Source organism: Abramis brama (assembly GCF_963993115.1).
Source record: "Abramis brama genome assembly, chromosome: 15".
NCBI classification, from domain to species: Eukaryota; Metazoa; Chordata; class Actinopteri; order Cypriniformes; family Leuciscidae; genus Abramis; species Abramis brama.
This window is the reverse complement of record NC_139977.1, coordinates 34,364,035-34,389,168: the sequence shown is the minus strand read 5'-3', so window position 1 is coordinate 34,389,168 and position 25,134 is coordinate 34,364,035. Positions and strand designations below refer to the sequence as shown.

At 35.0% G+C, this 25,134-nt stretch overlaps 1 protein-coding gene across 2 annotated transcripts in view; it reads right to left on the bottom strand.

Annotated features, from left to right (window-relative positions):
• The window catches only part of scarb2b (scavenger receptor class B, member 2b), a 40,488-nt gene that overhangs the window by 14,491 nt on the left and 863 nt on the right, over nt 1–25,134 (bottom strand). For both annotated transcript variants that reach the window (XM_084137587.1, XM_084137588.1), the window contains exons 2-7: nt 15,918–16,078; nt 10,620–10,767; nt 9,620–9,814; nt 8,156–8,247; nt 7,955–8,074; nt 1–14 (exon numbers count right to left, since the gene is read on the bottom strand). The exon at nt 1–14 is cut by the window's left edge and continues 165 nt beyond it. In XM_084137587.1, coding sequence (XP_083993713.1) covers nt 1–14; nt 7,955–8,074; nt 8,156–8,247; nt 9,620–9,814; nt 10,620–10,767; nt 15,918–16,078 — 730 coding nt within the window. The remainder of the gene's footprint in view (nt 15–7,954; nt 8,075–8,155; nt 8,248–9,619; nt 9,815–10,619; nt 10,768–15,917; nt 16,079–25,134) is intronic.

Genomic DNA, 25,134 nt, shown 5'->3' with positions numbered 1-25,134 from the left:
GCATGTGGATCGACCTGCGGGACCAGAGGCAGAACATCAGCACAGTCGAGTAAACTCATGCAGAATAGAGCATTTCCTCTGATCAAGGCAAGTTTATACAGCACACTTCATACACTATGGCAGTTCAAAGTGCTTTACAGAAAGGAATTTAAATAATCACAAATTAAAAGCAAGGAAAATTAAAACAGTTTTAAAAGAAATTAAAAGGGATATATGATACAGTTATAAAATTAATCAAAAGAGTAAAAAGATGATAAACTTCTCATCTGGCAAAACACCGGTGTATCATATTTTTCACAGCTCCCAGTTTTACTCTGAGATTTTCCCACGGTGATTAATAAACTGTGTGTGTGTGTGTGTGTGTGTGTGTGTGTGTGTGTGTGGTGCTCTTTCAGCACGCCTAAGAAATCTGATCAGGAGTGTGTTTCCCGATCAACGCTGTAACTCGCTGCTTCACTACTATAGTGTGATGCATCGTTGAAGAAATCAACTATAGTCACGACTGTTTCCCGAAACCGTACTGTCGCAAAGTGGTCGTTCAACCACGCTGGTTAATGATGTCACGCTCGTAGTGGAGTAATAACCAGAGGTGGAAGTAACGAATTACAACTACTCACGTTACTGTAATTAAGTCGTTTTTTTGGGTACTTGTACTTTTTTGAGTATATTTTTAAATCTGTAATTTTACTTGTACTCAAGTACATATTAAGCTAAGTAATATACTTCGTTACTTGTAAAATCACATTTCGTTACTGAGTACAATTTGAATTGGTATTCAAATCTTAGACCGGCATTTCGGTAGCCAATAAAAATATTTGATCGTAAACGGACCAATAAAACCCCTGATATTTGGACTGAATTAAAGCCGCCGCAGTCGCAGCAGGTTTTGAAGAGCTGATCATAAGTGAAGGAGGCGAGGAGCTCAGAGTGATTAATGGCTGGACTGAACATTTGGAGAAACAACAAACTACATAGTAGTATTGTCAAAATATCTATATTTTGATACATATCAATACTTAAATATCTGTCAGTCAATACTCATTTTCTGCAGTATAGGCCTATACACCGATACGATACCAGCTGCGCGTTCTCATTCTCTCATCTCAAAGACAGCGAGTTTGACACACCTGCCTCCTCTCAGCGCGGGATTGCAGGTAGGCCTATTACGCATAATTTTATTAATACCTGCAAGTTTCTATGGCATTTTTTAATGGCAAATGTCACGAGTGCAATATTGTAACGCGAGGGCACATTCATGTAATCGCAGAAAACTGGACGTGAGCTCTCAAATATACGAATGAACTGGACTCGGATATTGAGTGTGCGCTCTCGGACTGTGTCATATCATGTGCAATCGCGAATCTCTCCAAGTGGTTCTCACTGCAGACTCAAATGACGTCCAGCTCCAATCTCTCCATGCTCTTGAATTAAACGCTGTCAAAAGTTATGAAAAATCTAGTCTTTTTTGCAAATTAAATTCAGCTTGAAATCAAGCTTCCTTGTGCTGTGTGTGAGCTATTGCAACAGTGAACGTTACCCTATTGTAAAGACAAATACACTGAGTAAATATTTAAGTTAGATTATTGTAAAGGTTATTGATCAATGTTTAAATATGTAAACAAAAGCCTAAATTAAAATCTCACCATAAAGTGGATGTGTCTCTTCAGAAGACTTGAATTAAACTTTTCCATTCAAATAGATTAGGCTACTGTTACAATGAGTGTTGTGCTTTTCGATGCTTGAAAATAATGATTGCCTTGACAAAATGGATGGACAAAAATGTATATATTAAAATATTTAGTATGTGGTAGTTTTCCCGATGGTATTAAAAATTATAGGCTAGGCCTACTGAATATTGACATATTTCAAGGTGTCATATTGAAGTTAGAAATTCCAGTATCATGACCACTAATTAATGTCCTTCGACAATAAGGTAAAACTTGTTAAAAGTAGCTATTTTCTACATAAATCTATGATTTGGTTGAATATTTATTGGTAATACATTAACTATCGCCAGCTAAAAAGTAACTAGTAACTAGTACTCTGAGTAGTTTTTGAGAAGAGTAATTTGTACTTTTACTTAAGTACTTTTTTTACACCAGTACTTTTACTTGTAATTGAGTATTGTTTCAGCAATGTAATGGTACTTGTACTTGAGTACAAATTTTCAGTACTCTTTCCACCTCTGGTAATAACTACTGTTAATGAAACTGTTTGAGATCGAATTAATGCGAGATGATTCTCTATAAATTACAGACACGCATCTGAGGAATATTTCTAATTTTTCTCAGTTATTTTGCTTTATTTCCACGTCTTCAAAAACGACACTTTAAATCTCTTGACAAACTCAAAGACGTAAATGACATTTGTATGTAATATAAATAAAGACACAGGTTGCACTGAATGTTTTCTTGCTTATTTTGCTCAAGATCAGGATTTATTGAGTCCACATGTCATGAAATCTAGAAACTCTTCTTCTAACCACAGGTCGAGATCTGTCGTTACACACACACAACTCTGCGATGCTGTTTGCGAATGTTCGTTAGAACGATGGTTTCAGGAAACCTGCACCCTGGACGGGTGATAATACGGCGGGCTAATACAAGGTTAATAATTAACCTTGACCCTGAACAAGGCCCTTGACCCCAGGATGACCCCAAATGTTTACCATCAAGTGTTCCTTTTTAAGGAAGCATTAGGAACAAACCTTACAATCTCATTATGTGCTCATGGGCGTTTGTTTTGAGCTGGGGAAATTAGTTTTCCAGACGGCCAGCCTGATTAAATGATGTACAAAGGTTACACACGCCGTTCAGACGGACGCCTTTCCCTTTAAAATCCAGGTGAGAAGTCAGTGGAAAAGGACAAGGACAGCTGTTCCCGCCAGCACAATAACCCGAGGCTCCGACGCGAATGAGCAACTGGGTTAAAAGTGGCTTGACAACACGCCAGACTGGAGTCGTACTCGCAAAACCATGTGTGAGCGGCCGGTCACGCCAAGACTGATGGAGATCTTTCCGCACCGAACAAAGGTGGGCGTTTCAGGTCAGAGATCCCACTGGAAATAGACACAGGGGTCAGCAGGACTCCAGGTGAAAGGTCAAGGGGGACCAGAAACACATATGGGGTATTAAAATAAGAGTCACTCGTCATACTCTGCATTACTCTGAATTAATGGAAAATATATTTCATTTAATTATTAAGTCTGTGTCTTTTATGAAGTTATTTATTTAAAAATAATAATAATAATAATAATATTCAGAGTGGAAATTAAAAACAACTGCATTACTTTAAATAAATTTGAAAATAATTAGAACATTTAAATGTTATTATGAATAATAATTTAATGATAATACAATATATATATGAAATTATTTTTCAAGTAAAAAAAATATTTATCTGAAATAAAACTGATCCGCATTACTCTGAATACACTTAAAATAAAATAAAAATGTTGAATATCATATAATTGATAATAGGTTATATAATACATAAATGTTAAATAAAGAAATGATAATTTATTATATGAAGTTATATTATTAAGCCTACACATTTTATGAAATTATTTATTTAAAAAAGTTAAGGAACAGGTAACAAAAATATATATTTTTTAAACTCATAATGGGGAAATTTAAAATGGAAAAGCCTTACTTTAATAAATTAAAAATAAAATGCTAATATTGAATTAATAAATAAATGACAGATTTTATAAAATGATTTATATAATATATCACTTTTAAATAAATAAATGATAATGCATTATATAAAATTATATTATTAAGTAAAAAAATTTATGAATGTTAAATCAATAAATTATATATTATATAAAATTGTAAATAAATAAATTATAATGCATTAAATGCATATCATTTACTTATGCAAATATGCATAAATAATTTATTTTTATTAAATTCTTTATTTTAAAAGTTAAGGAAATTAAAACCTATTACTCTAAATAAATTAAAAATGAATTATTTAAAAAAGTTAAAGTAACAAATAAGGAAAAAAGTGTGTAAAGCACCCGGCTGTGAGCGCTGAAGCAATTTATTCTCTTGCTTAAAACTGCAATCATGTTGTAAAATCCCAGCAGCCTGAATATTTCTGCAATGATATTGCAGTGATATTGCAGGGAATGAGAGTAAAGTTAATATTCCCACACGGAGTCGGGCCAGGAATCCGGGAGGCTCGGACCTTTGCTTCAGTTTCAGGGTTGAGAGGTCGAGAGGAATAATGGCACACATATTGTGTAATTTCCACATATTGTATTTTAAAAGGGAGCTTCAGACATTCGGCTGATTTTCAAACATATCTTGAGCTGTTCGTTCAGCAACACTAAATCATAACTTTGGCTTTTATTATGTACAAACCTATAATTCTACAAACATATACTCAAGCTACTCCAGCCTTGATCCTATTTCATAAACAGCTAAACCTTCCTTTAAAAGACATTTCAGCAAAGACATTGTGATTAAGTGTATGAAAACATTTCAATAATAATAATAATAATAATCATTTTTATAATTATAATGATAATACTTCATTTTTTTCTTGTAGAAATATTCCATAAATAATAATAATAGTTTATATTTCTCTTGCAGAAATATTCCATAAATATTAATAATAATATTTTACTTTATATTTTTCTTGTAAAAATATTCCATAATATTTCTCTTATAGAAATATCCCATAAATAACAATAATACTTCATATTTCTCTTGTATATTCAAAAAACATTCCATAATAATAATATTTTACTTTATATTTCTCTTATAGAAATATCCCATAAATAACAACAATAATTTACTTCATATTTATCTTGTATAAATATTCCATGAATAATAATAATAATAATAATAATAGAAATAATTTCTCTCGTAGAAATATTCAATAAATATTTCATAATATATTTTAATATTTTACTTTATTTTTCTCTTATAGAAATATCCCATAAGTAATAATAATTTACTTCACATTTCACGTTTAAATATTCCATAAATAATAATAATAATACTTCATATTTCTCTTGTATAAATATTCCATAAATAATAATAATAAATATTTCTCTTGTAGAAATATCCCATACATAATCCTAATTTATTTCACATTTTTCTTGTAGAAATATTCCATAAATAATAATAATAATAATAATAATGAATAATAATAATTTAATTTACTCAATATTTCTCTTGTAGAAATATTCAATTAATAATAATAATAATAAAAATAGTTTGATTTACTTCAAATATGTCTTGTAGTAATATTCCATAAATAAGCAATAGTTGTTGAACTGGAAAAAGAACGGAGCGTCTGAATCTCAGTCTGGCTGGTAGAGCGAGTTAAGCGGCTCGTTAGAAACGTGTGCAGTTTCTAGGAAGTTCTCATGAAATGTCTTGAACAGATGCTCTTTCCGTCACATTACAGCATGTTCCGGAGGTCCGGATGCTCATGATTTACTGAGACTCTAATAACGGCACGCATGTGATGTGCTGCCAACAACTGTTCAACATCAATCACACACAAACATCACAACAACAACAACAACAACAACAACAACAACATCATCTGCATGACTTCATCCTGCTCAGAGGATCATACTTTTAACTAATTAAATTAGATTGACGTGAACTCTCACAAATCAGATGAACTGACAGCCATAAAGCGCTGTTTTATCGGTAACACTTTACAATAAGGTTCATTAGTTTATCTATTAACTAACATGAACTAACAATGAGCAATACATTTGTTACAGTATTTATAATCTTTGTTAATGTTAGTTAATAAAAATACAGCTGTTCATTGTTTGTTCATGTTAGTTTACAGTGCATTAACTAATGTTAACAAGCACAACCTTTGATTTTGATAACGTATTAGTAAATGTTGAAATTAATATTAACCAAGATTAATAAATGCTGTAGAAGTATTGTTCATTATTAGTTCATGTTAACTACGGTAGTTAACTAATGTTAAAGGGATAGTTCACCCAAAAACAAAATCCTGTCATCATTTACTCTCCCTCACGTTGATCCAAACCTGGATGAGTTTCTTTCCTCTGCTGAACACAAAAGAAGATATTTTGAAGAATGTCAGTAACCAGACAGTTGATGAACACCACTGACTTCAAGAGTATGGAAGGAAAAATACTATGGAAGTCAATAGGGACCAGAAACAATTTGGTTACTGACATTCTTCAAAATATCTTCTTTTGTGTTCAACTGAAGAAAGACACTCATTAATCAAATAAACTCATACAAATATCCGATCATGTGACCTGCAGAGGTCAGGGGTGCATGCGTGTGAATGTGATCATGTGTGTGAATGTGATCATGTGACCTGCAGAGGTCGGGGGTGCATGCGTGTGAATGTGATCATGTGACCTGCAGAGGTCAGGGGTGCATGTGTGTGAATGTGATCATGTGACCTGCAGAGGTCAGGGGTGCATGCGTGTGAATGTGATCATGTGACCTGCAGAGGTCAGGGGTGCATGTGTGTGAATGTGATCATGTGACCTGCAGAGGTCGGGGGTGCATGTGTGTGAATGTGATCATGTGACCTGCAGAGGTCGGGGGTGCATGCGTGTGAATGTGATCATGTGACCTGCAGAGGTCAGGGGTGCATGTGTGTGAATGTGATCATGTGACCTGCAGAGGTCGGGGGTGCATGCGTGTGAATGTGATCATGTGACCTGCAGAGGTCGGGGGTGCATGCGTGTGAATGTGATCATGTGACCTGCAGAGGTCAGGGGTGCATGCGTGTGAATGTGATCATGTGACCTGCAGAGGTCAGGGGTGCATGCGTGTGAATGTGATCATGTGACCTGCAGAGGTCGGGGGTGCATGTGTGTGAATGTGATCATGTGACCTGCAGAGGTCGGGGGTGCATGCGTGTGAATGTGATCATGTGACCTGCAGAGGTCGGGGGTGCATGTGTGTGAATGTGATCATGTGACCTGCAGAGGTCGGGGGTGCATGTGTGTGAATGTGATCATGTGACCTGCAGAGGTCAGGGGTGCATGTGTGTGAATGTGATCATGTGACCTGCAGAGGTCGGGGTGCATGTGTGTGAATGTGATCATGTGACCTGCAGAGGTCGGGGTGCATGTGTGTGAATGTGATCATGTGTGTGAATGTGATCATGCATGTGAATGTGATCATGTGACCTGCAGAGGTCAGGGGTGCATGTGTGTGAATGTGATCATGTGTGTGAATGTGATCATGCGTGTGAATGTGATCATGTGACCTGCAGAGGTCAGGGGTGCATGTGTGTGAATGTGATCATGTGTGTGAATGTAATCATGCGTGTGAATGTGATCATGTGACCTGCAGAGGTCGGGGGTGCATGTGTGTGAATGTGATCATGTGTGTGAATGTGATCATGTGTGTGAATGTAATCATGCGTGTGAATGTGATCATGTGACCTGCAGAGGTCAGGGGTGCATGTGTGTGAATGTGATCATGTGTGTGAATGTGATCATGTGTGTGAATGTGATCATGTGACCTGCAGAGGTCGGGGGTGCATGTGTGTGAATGTGATCATGTGTGTGAATGTGATCATGTGACCTGCAGAGGTCAGGGGTGCATGTGTGTGAATGTGATCATGTGTGTGAATGTGATCATGTGTGTGAATGTGATCATGTGACCTGCAGAGGTCAGGGATGCATGTGTGTGAATGTGATCATGTGACCTGCAGAGGTCGGGGGTGCATGTGTGTGAATGTGATCATGTGTGTGAATGTGATCATGTGTGTGAATGTGATCATGTGACCTGCAGAGGTCAGGGGTGCATGCGTGTGAATGTGATCATGTGACCTGCAGAGGTCGGGGGTGCATGCGTGTGAATGTGATCATGTGACCTGCAGAGGTCGAAGGCGCATGCATGTGAATGTGATCATGTGACCTGCAGAGGTCAGGGGTGCATGTGTGTGAATGTGATCATGTGTGTGAATGTGATCATGTGACCTGCAGAGGTCGGGGGTGAAGACGTTCAGTCGCTCTTCTTTGGTCAGGAAGGAGTGGAAGGCGCTGCCGTCGGAGCCGTTGATCATGTTACTCTGGTTGGTCTTCCAGAACGACAGCATCCTGAGACACGAAGCACATGAAATCAAACATCTGCACCGCAGCGCTTCATCAAATATAATTTTCAGCACAATCGGGCTTTACTTTTGTCCCTTCCAGGTGAAAATGCGTCCGAAGTCCAGGTAGTTCTGCTCTCCGGTGTGATACACAAACTCTCCGTCATCACTGCCGTTTTTCTGAAAACACAACGACATTAACAATATTAACAATGCTCTCACGAGTTTAATGATGTTTTAAATGATTAACACCAAAGAGATCTACAGTTATATAGATTACTTGTGCGACAGCATGTGGAAATGTACAAATTTGAAGGAAAATAGTTCAAAAGTTCTTACAGATTTTTTTTTAAACCATCAATATATATCGAGTTACACCAAACACACTGATTCTTCTAACACAATTCTAATGATTTTTTTTACATTGTTAGAATTAATGAAGGTTATCATAAAGATTAAGATATTAAAGATGTAATAAATTATTTTACTGTTATTTTAGGGCAAAACTATTTAGTCGAACTGAAATGTATGTGGTTAAATTATCAAGTTACTTCAAAAATATGTCATTCAGTTTTTCATGATCTGTTGACATTACAAAATGTATTATAATATTATTTTCAAACATATTTTAATATAGTAAATATAATATAATTACTATTTTATAAAACAAATTGTAAAATATAAATAGTCTATTAATAAATGAATAAATATAATATATTATATATATATTTAAATTATATTATGTTACTATATTATAAACTAATTTATAATAATACATTTTATTACATATTATATTATTAATTATATTATTTATATTTATATTATATTATAAAATATATACATGTTACTATTTTATATAATAGTATCAATATTGTATATATATGTGTGTGTGTGTGTGTGTGTGTATATATATGTATATGTTTATGTATATATGTAACACATACATACATGCATTTAAATTCAAGACACGTGAGCAGTGGTATAAAAAAATATTTAAATACAATCATTATCATTTTAAATTTAGTTTAATAGACTTTCTTAAGAAAATAAATGTAGAAACACTAAGTAGAAAGCCGAAGCAATCAAAGAAACCCGAGTATGGTTAGCTTTACAAACTCCATCAGGGGTGCGTTTCCCGAAAGCATCGTTAGCCAACTATGGTCGCAAGTTCCCTCGTTACCAATAGAGTTCAATGGACATTGCGATGAACTTGCGACCATAGTTGGCCAACGATGCTTTCGGGAAACGCACCCCAGAACAGGAGAACAGTGAACCACTGCTGTGTTTGAGGACGTGTGTCTCTGATGTGTGTGTTTGCTCAGTCACATGTTCCTGCAGATTTCTTATTCTTATTCTCTTTATTGTCACACATCATATACACAAGTGTACCGACAGTGAAATTCTTAGGTGCAAGTCTCTGTTACATGGCAGTATAACAGCACAATATATGCATAATTAACAATATACATAAATAACAATATAAACATTTTAATAAAGTGCAGTACAAGGGTAGGTGAGGTGTGTTGTGATGTATCAGATGTTTGAGACTCACGTTGAGCATGAGGCCGAAGTTCTCGTCGGTCTCGGGCTTTATGGTGCGCAGGCGAGTGAGCAACGGGTCCTTGAAGCCCCACAGCAGCTCGTCCACCGTGTGGGTCATGAACATGGTGGTGCCGAGGGAGCCCATGTACATGGAGAAGCCCGAGGACACCCAGAATCCCGCACCTTTGATCCGATTCATCACGGCCTGTGTGAGGAAACCAGAACGTGAGATTCAGACCAGCGAGAAAAACAAACTTTAACTAGCGTCACCCTTCCCTCGCGGGTCAAAATGACCCGAAGCCCTAAAATTATACCTTTTTATTTTTTTGTCCAGAAAGCTTATTTAATTTAATTTTTATTATATTTTTTTATATTTTTTTAATGCATTTTTTTTTGGAGATTTTAATTTATTTTTTACTTTGAATTACTAGATTTGATCAATAAATAATAATTAAATAGTAATTTCAACTTAAATTCAAAATAACTAAATTTCATGCATAACGCTTTTTATTCAGCTCAAAATATCTTTTGCCTACCTCTCGTGGAAAGATGATATTTCATGACTCTAGATGGCTTCATAGCTCTATATGGAGCAAATGAGCTGTTTGGCTGGGTCCTAAAGTCAGTTCACTTCGGTGTGCATTCAGATACACATGCAGACATTATAAATGATTTTTTTTGGTAAAGTTTTAGCATTTTTAGTTAGAATTTTGAGCATTTTTAGGATTTTTCTATGTGTACTGAAGCATTATTCGCATTCCATTCACTCCTAAGGGGGTCAAATTGAGCCGCGAGAGTAGGATTTGTTACTTTTTTAAATTTCAACCACAAACATTTTTTTTTTTTGTGTGTGTGTGTATTCGTGGTTCAATTGAAACAAAAGTCCTGGGTCTTGGACCCCTCTAATGAACAATCAATGTTTAAAAAAAATGCAAAAATATTTTCCAGGTCAAAATGCCCCGAGGGAAGGATGAAGGTTAACCATGTTCTCATGAACTTTGTGTTCTCACCACCGCTGGGATGTTCACGGTCGTCACCAGATCCACGCTCGGGTCTCCGACTGACTTCTCACGCACGAAGACGAAATACTTGGGCGTATAAGCGGCGACCATCGTCCCGTTCTCCACAAACGACACGTTGTGTTTGGGCCTGTACTCTCTGCAAACAGCATTATATCCTATTAGACTGACTTTTAGAGGCATTATGAGAGTGAAGAGCTGATGAAACAATGAAGGTCCTTGCACACTGAGAACAGTCCGAAATGTTCACACGTTATAAAATAAATGCGACCTCACGTTGTGTCAATCACTGCCTCCGAAACTTTTGTCTGTCATAATTTTTTTTTAATTGGGTTAGATTTTTTGCGTTTTTCGCAGAATATATATATATATAAAAAATTTATATTACATATACATATATATATATTTATATATATATATCACATATGCATATACAGTATATATATATATATATATAAATAAATATATATATATATATTTCGCAGAAAATATATATACAATTTATATTACATATATATATATATATGTATATATATATATATATAACATATGCATATAAATAAATAAATATATACAAACAGGAGTGCAACATTCTCGAAAAACAATAAGCAGAGTGGACTGCCATAACATCAGTGAACAACATCACTGCAGGCTTCAACATGGCTGTGTTTACGATTAGAAATGTCAAACAAATTTCGCCTACATAGGCGATTGTAGACTGTAGCCGAATCTGTATCTGTTTGCATGAGACTGTCTGAATACCGGCAGAATTCACAGTTTTGTTGTAAAAAGAGACACATTATGCAGAAGTATAATTTGCTGTTATGTGTGTGTCAGAGCCTGCAGTTGCTGTGTGATGCACGTTCGCTGCGGGCGTATCGTGACGAGCTGGACGCGCTCCGAGAAAAGACCGTTAAAATCGACTCCCTATTTTCGTTTTCGAAACTTGCGTTGTTTGGTCCGATCGACTGTGCAATCGATTTTCGAACGTAAAGTGACAGCCCTAATATATATATATATATATATATATATATATATATATATTATGCTTTAAAACAATACAACATACACTTTGGAGTCAGGGGAGCAAAGAATAAATAAATAAATAAACATTTAAAAAAACAACAACAAAAAAACCCCCATAAAAAAACACATTTGTATCATTCAAAGACTTTAAATAATTAATAGTCTTAATAGCTTTTCCGTTAGTACTAGATTGAATAGTAGAAAAGTCATTTTCCAATTATTTAAGGACTACAGAGAAAAGGGGCTTTTTGTTAGAAAACTTGCACTTAGGAATGTGAAATTTGACTAATAAAATTAACAAATTAATTACAAAAGCCTCCTTATTGACAGTGTTATCATACTTTAAATATCCAAAAATGACATTTCAAAAAGCAAATCAAAATTAAAGAGTACATTTTCCTTAATAAACAGTCACCTCATACCATAACTTTTTCACATGACTACAATGGCAGAAAATGTGGGGTATTTTGACAATTCAGAGCCACCGAATGACGAAATTTTGGACTCAGACCTTGAGAATGAAGCCAATAAAACGGCTGTATAATGCAAATGAAGATTGTAGGATAGAAAACACTATCTATAAGTACAGGATATGGCGTACAACTAAATAATTCATGATTCATTCTCCTATTAGAGTGACTTTTATGGGCATTATGAGAGTGAAGAGCTGATGAAACACAATGAGCATGAAGCCATTAGAACGGCTGTATAATGCAAATGATGATTGTAGGACAGAAAACATTATCTATAAGTACAGGATGTGGAGTACAACTAAATTAATCATGATTCATTCTCCATGGCTCAACTTCAGGTCAGATCGATCCTGCTGAAGTGTTTTCTGTTTGCTCTGAGTTACCCAAGATCAAGGCAAACAGAGCGTCCTCGACTGTCCTTGGTTAAATGGTGGAGAGGGTGTCGTCCGCTTGTTAACGGCTACAGACTTTGATATTTGTTTAAGGTGTGCCATGAAGTCCTGCAGGCGTACGAGAGCATGACTGCAAACTGTGGCTGCTCATACAACATTCACTGGAACTGAGAGTTTAAGATGCATATTCATAATTCTTCAGAAAAGACAGAAGTGAACTTGAGAGTTATTTACCCGTATTATATATATATTCGTTTAATTTGTTTAATTTATTATATAAATATACATTTTTATATATATTTATTGATTTATCAATTGTATAAATTAATATTAAATATATATTATATTTTACCATATTTTACTAAATTACATGTTATTACTATATTAGATTAGATTACGTTACTATATTATATTAGATTATTAAATATATTATATTTTACCATATTTTACTTAATTACATGTTACTAAATTATATTAGATTATGTGTTACTATATTATATTATATTATATTATAATACAATATAGTAACAGTACATTTTTTTAAATAATTATAATTTATTTTATAAAATAAATACAAAAAAAATGTTATTAAATATATACTAAAATATTTTAATATAATGTACAAATATATTGGTTATAATATATTTATATTACAATATTATATTATATGTTGCTATATTATATTATAATACAATAAAAAAAAACATTTATAGACAATTTATATATTATGTATATCAAAAGTAAATTAAAGTTAACAATTAATTAAATATATACTAAAATATTTTAATATAATGTACAAATATATTGGTTATAATATATTTATATTACAATATTATATTATATGTTGCTATATTATATTACAATACAATATAGATCATTTTATAAAGTATACATAAAAAATAAATTGTCTATAAATATTTATCAAATATAAATCAATGTTTATATATTTATATACACACACACACACACACACACACACACACATATATATATATACACACACACATTTTATGCAGTCATTATATATCAAAATATTTTTAATAAATAAAATTAATATAATATATAAATAAGGTATAAAGTATATATTGTCATTATTTTATTACATTAATGAATAATATATATATATATATATATATATATATATATATATATATATATATATATATATATATATATATATATATATATATATAAATAATTCTTTTTTTTTTTAAGTTTAAACGCATGATGGGATTGATGCTAAAGACACAAGATTAAAGATATTGCATAATGCAGAGAGAGTAATTTCCGGAGATCGCGTGTGATATGATATTAGCACAGCAATAACTTCAGATAGCAGCCGTTTTACGACGCAACTAAAGGCAACATGATGAGCTTTTGTTAGTTTTATGAGCTTTTTGTTGGTTTTGCTCTCTTTCTTTAATTACAGAACAATAAAATGCTGGAATGTTAATTAATTCCAGCTGGTTAAAACGGATTAGATGGCTGGTGTAATATTCCCCACGCCAGTAGATGACTCAGGATGACTCAGGAAACTGTGAATAGCTTACGCTAGGCTTTCCCTGAGAGCATTATAAGATTGAGCAGCATCTCTAGATTTGTGCTGAGATCCGCACCGGACTCGAATCTGACCGTCAGCACTGTGTTACTGAGCTTCATCAGAAGCCAAATGATCATGAAGAATGATCTCATTCAGCCTCTGTCACATGGCCAAAGCAAACCGAGCCACTGCGCTCGCTCGATTCTGTGTGTTGCTGCATTTCTGGACACGTCTCACCATTATTGCAACTGTGCATTGCTTTCTCAGTGTTTCTTTATGGGCATTAAACTTCTTCTAATGTCTTAAACAAAAATCATAGCATAATAACACATAAAACATAACATAACACCAGAACATAACATGTTATGTTCTAACCTGTAAAAAATGTCCACCTATTTCAACTTAAAAACTTAAATTCAGTTGCAATTTTTAAATTCAGTACAATCTGTCAGTACAAGTCATTTCAACTTAAATTCTATTAAACTGCCTTAAAAATATCTAGTTGAATCTCGTAAAACATAAAAAAAGTTGAAAGTGCTTAAATTATTTTGATGTGTTGTTGAAGTTGTCATGATTCACTGATAATGTCTTTTTTTTTTTTTACAGTGTATGTGGTTTTGCTGTTATGTTATATTATGTTTTATGATGTTATGCTTTTTTATTGTTTTGTTGTTGTATTATGTTTTTTATGTTATTTTGACATAACTTAAAAGTTAAAACAACATGTTTTTTGCTGTTGTTTTGCTGACAAAAAAAAACATTATATAAAACATAACAGCAAAACATAACATATAACATGTTTTTATTTTATAAAGCAACATAAAATATAACATAACATAAAATAACATAACATGTTAAGTTTTGTTATATTATGTTTTATGTAATGTTATGATAAAAACAGAATAACAGCAAAATATAAAACACCACAAAAAACATAACATAGCAAAACAACATGTTGTGTTATTTTATGTTATGTTATATTTTATGTTGCTTTATAAAATAAAAACATGTTGTTATATGTAATGTTTTGCTATGTTATGTTTAACGTTATGCATAACGTTATGGTATCTTTTGTTACATTATGTTTTATAAAATAAAAATAAATAAAAAATAACAGCAAAATATAAAAACACAACATAAAAAACAACATAAAAGTTTTATGCTGTTTTTATAACAAAAACATAACATAGCAAAACATAACATTAAGTATTGTTATATGTAATGTTTTTCTATCTTGTGTTGTTTTATAACAAAAATAAAAAATAAAAAACATTTTAATATAACAACAACATAAAATATAACAAAACAACATAAAATATAACAAAACATAACAAAAGACACCATAACAAAACATGTAATTTTGTGTTGTTTTTATGTTATGCTATGTTATGTTATGTTGTGTTGTGAAGCTCCGCCCACAGTGAGACCTCATTGGTCCAAAATCCCACTCTAAACAAATGCATAACATGTTATGTTTTATGTTATGTTTTGTTACGTTAAGTCTTAAAAAAACATAAAAGAAAATAAAACATAACATAAAAACAAACAAAATGACATGTTTTGTTATGGTATCTTTTGTTATGTTTTGTTATATTTTATGCTGTTTTGTTATATTTTATGTTGTTTTAAGACACAACGTAACATAACATAACAACATTAAACATAACATATTATGTTATGCAGTTGTGTAGAGTGGGATTTTGGACCAATGAGGTCTCACTGTGGGCGGAGCTTCCCAGTGCAATTGCAAACAACCAACAGTGTGACCAAGAAAGATGCCCTGGCTGCCACTCATGTTTGGCTAGGACAGAAACGCAGAGCTCTGATTACTGGATGAAGCCCAGGGCGTCCGCTGTACCTGTAGGTGTACGGCCCCATCTCAGTGAGGCGAGCTTTGGCTTCTCCATTCAGGAAGGCGTCAGGGTTGGTGACGTTGAAGAAGAAGAACTGCATGAAGACTGGAGGCGGCGGATTCTTCCATGTGGCAAAAACTTTACTGCCTTCCGTCAGCGTGAGCTCCTGAACACACACAACACACAACATAGGTTTACATTCCAGGATAAACAGGAGTTAGTTCATGTTTAGTACGATGCAAAGTTGATGAGATAATAAACAAAACAAAATATAAGACATAACATGACAATATAAAAACACAACATAGCAATGTTATGTTTTATGTTATAAAATACAAAATAAACAAAAAACAACAGCAAAACAACATGCTATGCTATGGCATTCATCACACTGGAAATAGAAGGTCAAGTTGAGCACATTGCATTGTGAGATACAGTATTTAGGCCGGGTGTCACCTGACCGAATGCGCTATATTGTTGCTTACTCAAATGTAAGATTTCTAAATTCCTCAAATCCTGATGAAGTTCATCCCGTTTGTTCCGCCTCCACCATCAGATCATTAGACCTTCAGCCAAAGCACCAGCAGAAACATGAAGTATCACAAGAGCTATGAAAGATATTCAGCCATGACTGTAATTATTAGATACTCTGTTATCAAACGCAACACTCAGATAACCTCGACCCAGCCTGTGCTCGGGCGATCGGACTCTCGAGGAGCGCTGAGACATCGATCCCTTCCCGTCTGCCAGAAAACAGGCCAGAGATCACAAACAGCACAGACCCAGAAACCAGCTTTATAGTGACTCAGCACAGGACACACACACACACACACACACACACACACTCACACACTCACACTCTGGAGCTGGATTAGAGGCACAGCACATATAAATGTGTAACTGGTTCAACAAAAGTCTCTGAGGAGGAACTGTTATTCAGAGTTTCCCAGTCAAAGATAGTGATCTTCACACTGTTTACTATATTAATGCGGTTCACACCCATTCTCTATAAATAAAGACACTTGCTTGTAAAACAAACTGACACTCAGTTCAACACTTTATAATAATAATAATAATAATAATTACTGTTTTGGGGTTGGAATAACTCTCGTCTGCTCACCAATACTGCATTTATTGATCAAAAATACAGTGAAAAATGTGAAATATTATTATAATGTAAATCATCTGTTTTCTATGTGAATATATAGTAAAGTGTAATTTATTCCTGTGATCAAAGCTGTATTTTCAGCATCATTACTCCAGTCTTCAGTGTCACATGATCCTTCACAAATCATTCTAATATGATGATTTGATGCTCAAGAAACTTTTATGATTATTATCAGTGTTGAAAACAGTTTTTGCTGATTAGTTTGTATAATGACCTGTTATAAACCCCGGAGAACGACCCATAATGCATCAGTGTGAATGAATCACTGTTACTGAATGTTACGATTCATCATTTATGGAGACTGTAATATCGGGTTTATCCGTGGAGGAAACGGAGATCAGGGAATCTGCTGATTTATGCTAACGTTTCTGTTAATTGGGGAAGCAAGCACAGTTATGGGCGGATAATCTCAAAACGGTTGATATAAAGGCCTCCCTGGATTAAATGATGTGTCCCACGACAACGCTACACAATCTGAACAGACGGTCACTGGCAACATCAAAGGGAACATCAAAAACTGGGAACGTTTTGCTTATTCTATGTATCATCTTTTTACTACTTTAATTCATTTTACTATAATTCCTTCCTTTTATAACTGTATCATTTATCTCGTTTAATTCCACATCTAAACCACATTAAACTTACTAACCTTCCGCAAACGTGCATTAAGAGTTAATTTGGCACAATGAGTTTCTTCCCTATTAAACCACTGAAACTCTCTCTCTCACACACACACACACACACACACACACACACACACACACACACACACAGATCACATGACCATCAGCTCATACTCATTCCTGAACATTTCTTTTCTTCACTTCTTTTCTCATGTAAAAATCCACCAGCCAAGACCTCTAGAAAAAACGCTGAAGAATTCGTCCAGAACAATGACATGTTTATACTAATCTAAGCTTCACTGCTATTTAAGACACTTTCAACGGCCAAAAGAGGATTTTTAATTAAATGTCGAAATCCAGCTACACAATCTTCCAAAGAATCATACATATTTAAATATATATATATATATATATATATATATATATATATATATATATATATATATACACACACACACACACTTGTTTTAGGGTTGGAATAACAACTCTCTTCTGCTCACCAAAGCTGCATTTATTTAATCAAAAATACAGTAAAAATTGTGAAATATTATTCCAATGTAAATCAGCTGTTTTCTATGTGAATATACAGTAAAGTGTAATTTATTCCTGTGATCAAAGCTGAATTTTCAGCATCATTACTCCAGTCTTCAGTGTCACATGATCCTTCACAAATCATTCTAATATGATGATTTTTGTGATGCATTTTATTTTTCAGGATTCTTTGATGAATAGAAAGTTCAAAAGAACAGCATTTATTTGAAATAGGAATATTTCATAACATTATAAATGTCTTTACTGTCAATTTTGATCAATTTAATGCATTGATTTAGTATTAATTTGAAGTGAAGAGGTATTAATTTCCTCTTCTTTTTTAGATCTTACTGACCACAAACATTTGAGTGCACACTTTACTCTGCTATCGAAAGTATTTCATGAAATAGATTATTAAACAAGGAAATTCTAAAGTAGAAGTGATTGTACGGTGCCAGCAGGGAAAACATGCTGAATGCAGATAAGAAAACTATTTTACTAACTATGCACATTTATATGGTTAAAGGAAAAACATTTCAGTTCAGATGTTTCAGTGCTGATACGACTTGGCAAGGGCAACAAGCATGAAGTATATCCTCCTGGGACCCAGGAATAGACTTTTGTCCACTGTAGTGGACACTATGGGCCCTATCTTGCACCCAGCGCAATTGACTTTGTACGCATGTATCATTCCTATTTTGCACCCGCGCAAAGCGGACTTTTCCCTCCACAGACGCACGTCGGTAAATTAGGGAATGAACTTGCGCTCCCGGGGGCGGTTCAGCGAAAAGAGGAGGCGTGTTCCAGCGCAAACGTTCCCTGGTGCTATTTTGCAGTTTCAGAAAACAATTCCGCCACTGACCAGGAGAAACCTCGTCTAAAGTCAGTGGCGCTTTTCGCATGTTATTCAAATGCTATTTTAAGGATACTTGGCCATAATGTAGCGTGTGCACAACGCACACACACTTTGATCTACACAGAAGCAGCAGTTTTCATTTTTGCAAATCATAGGCTACATTATTACAAGGAAAAATATTCCACACGAGGGAAATCATTGTTGTCCATGAAGATGTGAAAAAATAGGCATAAATCTAGCTTACACATTTACCCAAATTATTATACGCCTGTTTAACCAAAGCTAATTTGGGTGTGTTTCTCCATCCCCAATGTCACTTCTCTGTGTTTTACGGCCCTGACGAGACCGTTCGTCTCCTCGGCTGTGAACCGCTCCTGGCAAATCCGCCGTTATAATAGCAATCCGCCATGGAACAAGCGCGCCTGCTCTTAAAAGGGAATGTGAGATGACGCTCTGATTGGTTTATTTCACGTTACGCCCAAACCACACCTATGAATAATGAAGCGACTTCAGACCAACACATTTTAGATTTGCGTCGAGACCCGCCCACAAAGTTACTTGCGTTTCGCGCTTGATACTTGCGTTTCAGATCATTAAAATAGGGCCCATATTTTAGTGAATTTCTCTGACATCATACATTAAATTGGACTACTTTTCAAATTGTATTTCATAAACCAACATCTCAGGAAAATGTTATGGGGTTTCAAATCAAAAAATGACTTTCTGTTCCAGAAATTAATGAACGTTAATGTTAATGTTAATGTATGAATGTTGATTTCATACATGTCCACTGTAAAGGACATCAGGACTTAAATCATGTTTATCAGGCATTTTGGGAGACACAACAAGTGAATATGGAAATAAATTATACATCAATATTCCTATGATATATTACCTATTATTATTAAAATGTTGCTAATTATTACTCCAATTATTACACTTCTTTTTTCATTAAATGTTGCTCCAAGAACACCAAGAATTAATGTGCAAATTAGATACAGTGTATAGATACATTGCATTGAATGGGAATATTAATTTATGGCCATTTTACCCACATATTGCATAAAGTAAAATGGTGCATCAATTCATTCCGTTATATCTTTCATAACATAGTTGAGAATCATCTTTATACAAATTTTAGTTCAAATAAATCCTGAAACCCCAAAATGTATTGGTGATTGAAATATAAATCCCATTGTTTTTGTCTATACATATAATTTCATGTCATTTTTTTTTTTTAAACAACTGAGTCCTGGTGTCCACTACAGAGGACATAGCATTACATATGAATAAAATATAATTTTTCCAAAAAAAAATTATTATTTTTTTTTTACCATTTGTTTCTTATGCTCTAAACCAGGGTTTCTCAAACTCGGTTCTGGAGGGCCGCTGTCCTGCACAGTTTAGCTCCAACCCTGATCAAACACACCTGAGCAAGCTAATCAATGTCTTCAGGATCACTAGAAACTCACAGCTAGGTGTGTTTGATCAGGATTGGAGCTAAACTGTGCAGGACAGTGGCCCTCCAGGACCGAGTTTGAGAACAATGTGATGACATGAAAAAATAAATAAATCATAATTCTGGGTCTCAGGGTGATATCACAGAGAAGGATGTCTTTGTTCTGTAGGAAGGTACTGTCAACATCTGTTGTTCATTAGGAAGGACCTCCGTGTTCGGATGGTGAATTCTCTATGCTACACACAGTACAATGGTCTTTCTGGATCCCAACGTACATGTGGTGATCTAAGCCGGAAACTGACCATATATGGACTTATGTTGGATTCATATGGATTCAAACACGCATACCTATAGACTAAACACGTAATAACTAATGATCGTTGTGACGGAAGTGAATCAATCAAAACTAACTTTAGCTGGACAATAACTTTATTCTAGATCTGCTGTAAAGCCAAAACAATCTCTGTTACTGTAATTTCCTATTAACACTGTAAAGCTGCTTTGAAACAATCTATATTGTTAAACACGCTATATAAATGAAGGCGACTTGACTTGACTTGTTATACAGTGTATCTTTCTATATGATGTAATGTATATTCTTACTGGTTAACTCTGAGAAACTCCCCTCATATTCTTACTATGGGCCCTATTTTAACGATCTAAGCTCATGGTCTAAAGCACACAGCGCAAGTTCACTTAGTGTGTGTCCGAATCCACTTTTGCTAGTTTAACGACGGGAAAAATGGTCGGCGCTCCCGGCGCATGGTCTAAAAGGGTCGTCCCTATTCTCATAATGAGTAATGGGTGTGTTCTGGGATTTACGTGCGTTAAATCAATCAGAGTCTCATCTCCCATTCTCTTTAAATGCCAGTTGTGCTCGTGCCATGGCGGATTCACTATTTACATGACGGAATTTGATAGTGGAAAGACCGAACGCGTCACCAGAGCGCAAATGTAACTGCTCATGCGTAGCAGACCATCTACGGGACAAGCCGGATTCCACCATATCTTTATGTACACAATAATAATCTTTTACATTGTAATCCTTTTATTTTAAATATTTGGCATGTTTGTGTGGACCTGAAAATGATAACTGCGTTGGACTGAAACTAGCAAAAAACACTTGCGTCGCGCTTGGCGCTGCATTGCACTGGGTGTAAAGATAAAGATACTAATAAACTTGAGAGATACTTTTCTCCCTCAGCGCTGGGTCATTGTTCATTCAAATGCTAATTGCTAGAAGGACTGGAATGAGGCACATGAAATTCTAATTCTAACAGTAACCTAAAAATTCTTCATAATATCTGTGACAATAAATTCATTGCTTTTCTAACTAAGAAAAATAACAGCACAGGGGGTGTTGCAAAGGGTTTAATCAGGCGCTTCATATATAGAACCTTTTAGGGGTTCCCATTATGGGATGAGGATAAAGGCTCTTTGAAATTGAGTCAAGAACCCTAGAGTTCTATTTAGAACCGCATTGAACCTTTTTGGATTAAAGGTTCTTTAAAATTGAGTCAAGAACCCAAGAGTTCAATATAGAACCGCATTGAACCTCTTTGGCATAAAGGTTCTTTAAAATTGAGTCAAGAACCCTAGAGTTCTATATAGAACCCCATTGAACCTTTTTGGTATAAAGGTTCTTTAAAACTAAGTCAAGAACCCTAGAGTTCTATATAGAACCACATTGAACCTTTTTGGCATAAAGGTTCTTTAAATTGAGTCATGAACCCTATAGTTCTATATAGAACCCAATTGGACCTTTTTGGAAAAAAGGTTATTTAAATTGAGTCAAGAACCCTAGAGTTCTATATAGAACCCAATTGGACCTTTTTGGAAAAAAGGTTCTTTAAATTGAGTCAAGAACCCTAGAGTTCTATATAGAACCCCATTGGACCTTTTTGGAAAAAAGGTTTCTTTAAATTGAGTCAAGAACCCAAGAGTTCCATTGGACCTTTTTGGAAAAAAGGTTCTTTAAATTGAGTTAAGAATCCTAGAGTTCTATATAGAACCGCATTGAACCTTTCAGGCATAAAGGTTCTTTAAATTGAGTCATGAACCCTAGAGTTCTATATAGAACCCCATTGGACCTTTTTGGAAAAAGGGTTCTTTAAATTGAGTCAAGAACCCTAGAGTTCTATTCTATATAGAACCCCACTGGACCTTTTTGGAAAAAAGGATCATTAAATTGAGTCAAGAACCCTAGAGTTCCCCATTGGACCTTTCTGTTATAAAGGTTCTTTAAAATTTAGTCAAGAACCCTAGAGTTCAATATAGAACCGCACTGAACTTTTTTGGCAAAACGTTACTTTAAAACTGAGTCAAGAACCCTACAGTTCTATATAGAACCCAATTGGACATTATTGGAAAAAAGGTTCTTTAAATTGAGTCAAGAACCCTAGAGTTCTATATAGAACCGCATTGAACCTTTCAGGCATAAAGTTCTTTAAATTGAGTCATGAACCCTAGAGTTCTATATAGAACCCCACTGGACCTTTTTGGAAAAAGCGTTCTTTAAATTGAGTCAAGAACCCTAGAGTTCTATTCTATATAGAACCCCATTGGACCTTTTTGGAAAAAAGGATCATTAAATTGAGTCAAGAACCCTAGAGTTCTATATAGAACCCCATTGGACCTTTCTGTTATAAAGGTTCTTTAAAATTGAGTCAAGAACCCTAGAGTTCAATATAGAACCGCACTGAACTTTTCTGGCAAAACATTACTTTAAAACTGAGTCAAGAACCCTAGAGTTCTATATAGAACCCAATTGGACCTTTTTGGAAAAAAGGTTCTTTAAATTGAGTCAAGAACCCTAGAGTTCTATATAGAACCGCATTGAACCTTTCAGGCATAAAGTTTCTTTAAATTGAGTCAAGAACCCTAGAGTTCTATTCTCAGATAGACAAAAGTCTCCAGTACGAACCATGCGGACAATCTAGATGGGCGGCAAGTGTGTGATTTACTCTTCCAAACATCTGCAGAACATGATGAAAGCAGAGGTTAATCTGAGGAGTTTGATGTCTCGGATATAATCGACGGACGCCTGTAAACATGGGCGGCTCAAACAGATCGTCTGACCGCTTCAATCGGCACTGTTATTCTCGGCTGTGGGCTGAACTTGAGAGGGTTAATTGCTACTCTGGAAAAAGAACTTCCTCTTACAATAAAATCTGCATTATTGCTGCACTAAAAGAAAACTTGGAGTTGAAATGATTTTCACTAAGAAATTGCTGGTAAATTTCACTAAATTATTACAAAGAAACGTGTTATTACCAACAATTATTACAAACTTTGAATTAGAAAGATTGAATTTTCTTTTTACTTGGAAGATTTTTTGGTGCTGAAATGCAATGAACCGACTCATCACACTAACTTTTAGGCTAAAGTTGCATGAACTAGTAGGACTCTAAAACAAACCAGCTGAACGTACTGTAAAAGAATCTTTCAGCAGAAGAGCAGCAGTGTTCATGGTGAGAAACAACACACACACACACACACACACACACACACACACAGTGTTTCCTGTTCCTGCAGCTGATGACATTTCAATACAAACAGAGCATTGAGATCTGCTGTTAAAGCTCAAGAAAATTACCGTATTTTCCGCACTATAAGGCGCACTTAAAAGCCTTTATTTTTTTCAAAAAACGACAGTGCGCCTTATAATCCGGAGCGCCTTATATATGGATCTGGCGCCTTATGTTAACGTCTGTTAAACAACCGCTGACTTAAACCTTGTTTATACTTTCGCCTGACACCGGAGCGCGAGCCTCCGCTGACTGCGCGCGCAACTCCCCAAACAGACGAGGCATTTATACTTGACGCAACTGTTTTGTTTTAGACTGAACACCAGACCATACAACTGATTTAGACGCGCAAACTGGGTGCCGGTGTGATGAGATGTACTACTAATATCCGTCTGCTCGGGCAGATTCGGCTCAAAGTCATGTATCTTCGGATTCAGAGGCGCGCGCGCTGTTAAGCCGAATCTGCCTGAGCAGACGGATATTATTTTTTTTATTAACTTCGCGCTCATGCGGACGCGTCGAGTATAAACAAGGTATCTTGGTTTACATTTGGACTTTGGATGTGATCTTAGGCTTGAAAAGGTTGGTGACCACTGCATAACGCAAACCCAGTCAAACGTTTGACTGCAGTATCTTCTATTCTATATGCGCCTTATAATCCGGTGCGCCCTATATATGAAAACAGTTCTAAAATAGGCCATTCATTGAAGGTGCGCCTTATAATCCGGTGCGCCTTATAGTGCGGAAAATACGGTATTTGTGCAAACAGAATTAGATTGAGCGGTTTATGTTCCTGATGACTTCAGTAGATCGTTCTCTACACTGTCTGATGAACTATCATGTGATTTCTGCAGACATGGCATTTATGTGAAGCTATAAGAGGAAGAGTGATGGTAGCACGTGGACGAATGCAGAATGTGGTGAAGACAGAAACACTGAGCACATGTTACACGTCACTCTCTGATTACACCGAATGAGCACATGCTGGTCTCTGATGACTGAACACATCGTGCTCGTTTCCCGCCACTCCATGAGGTTTCCGAGCTCGTGAAATGGTA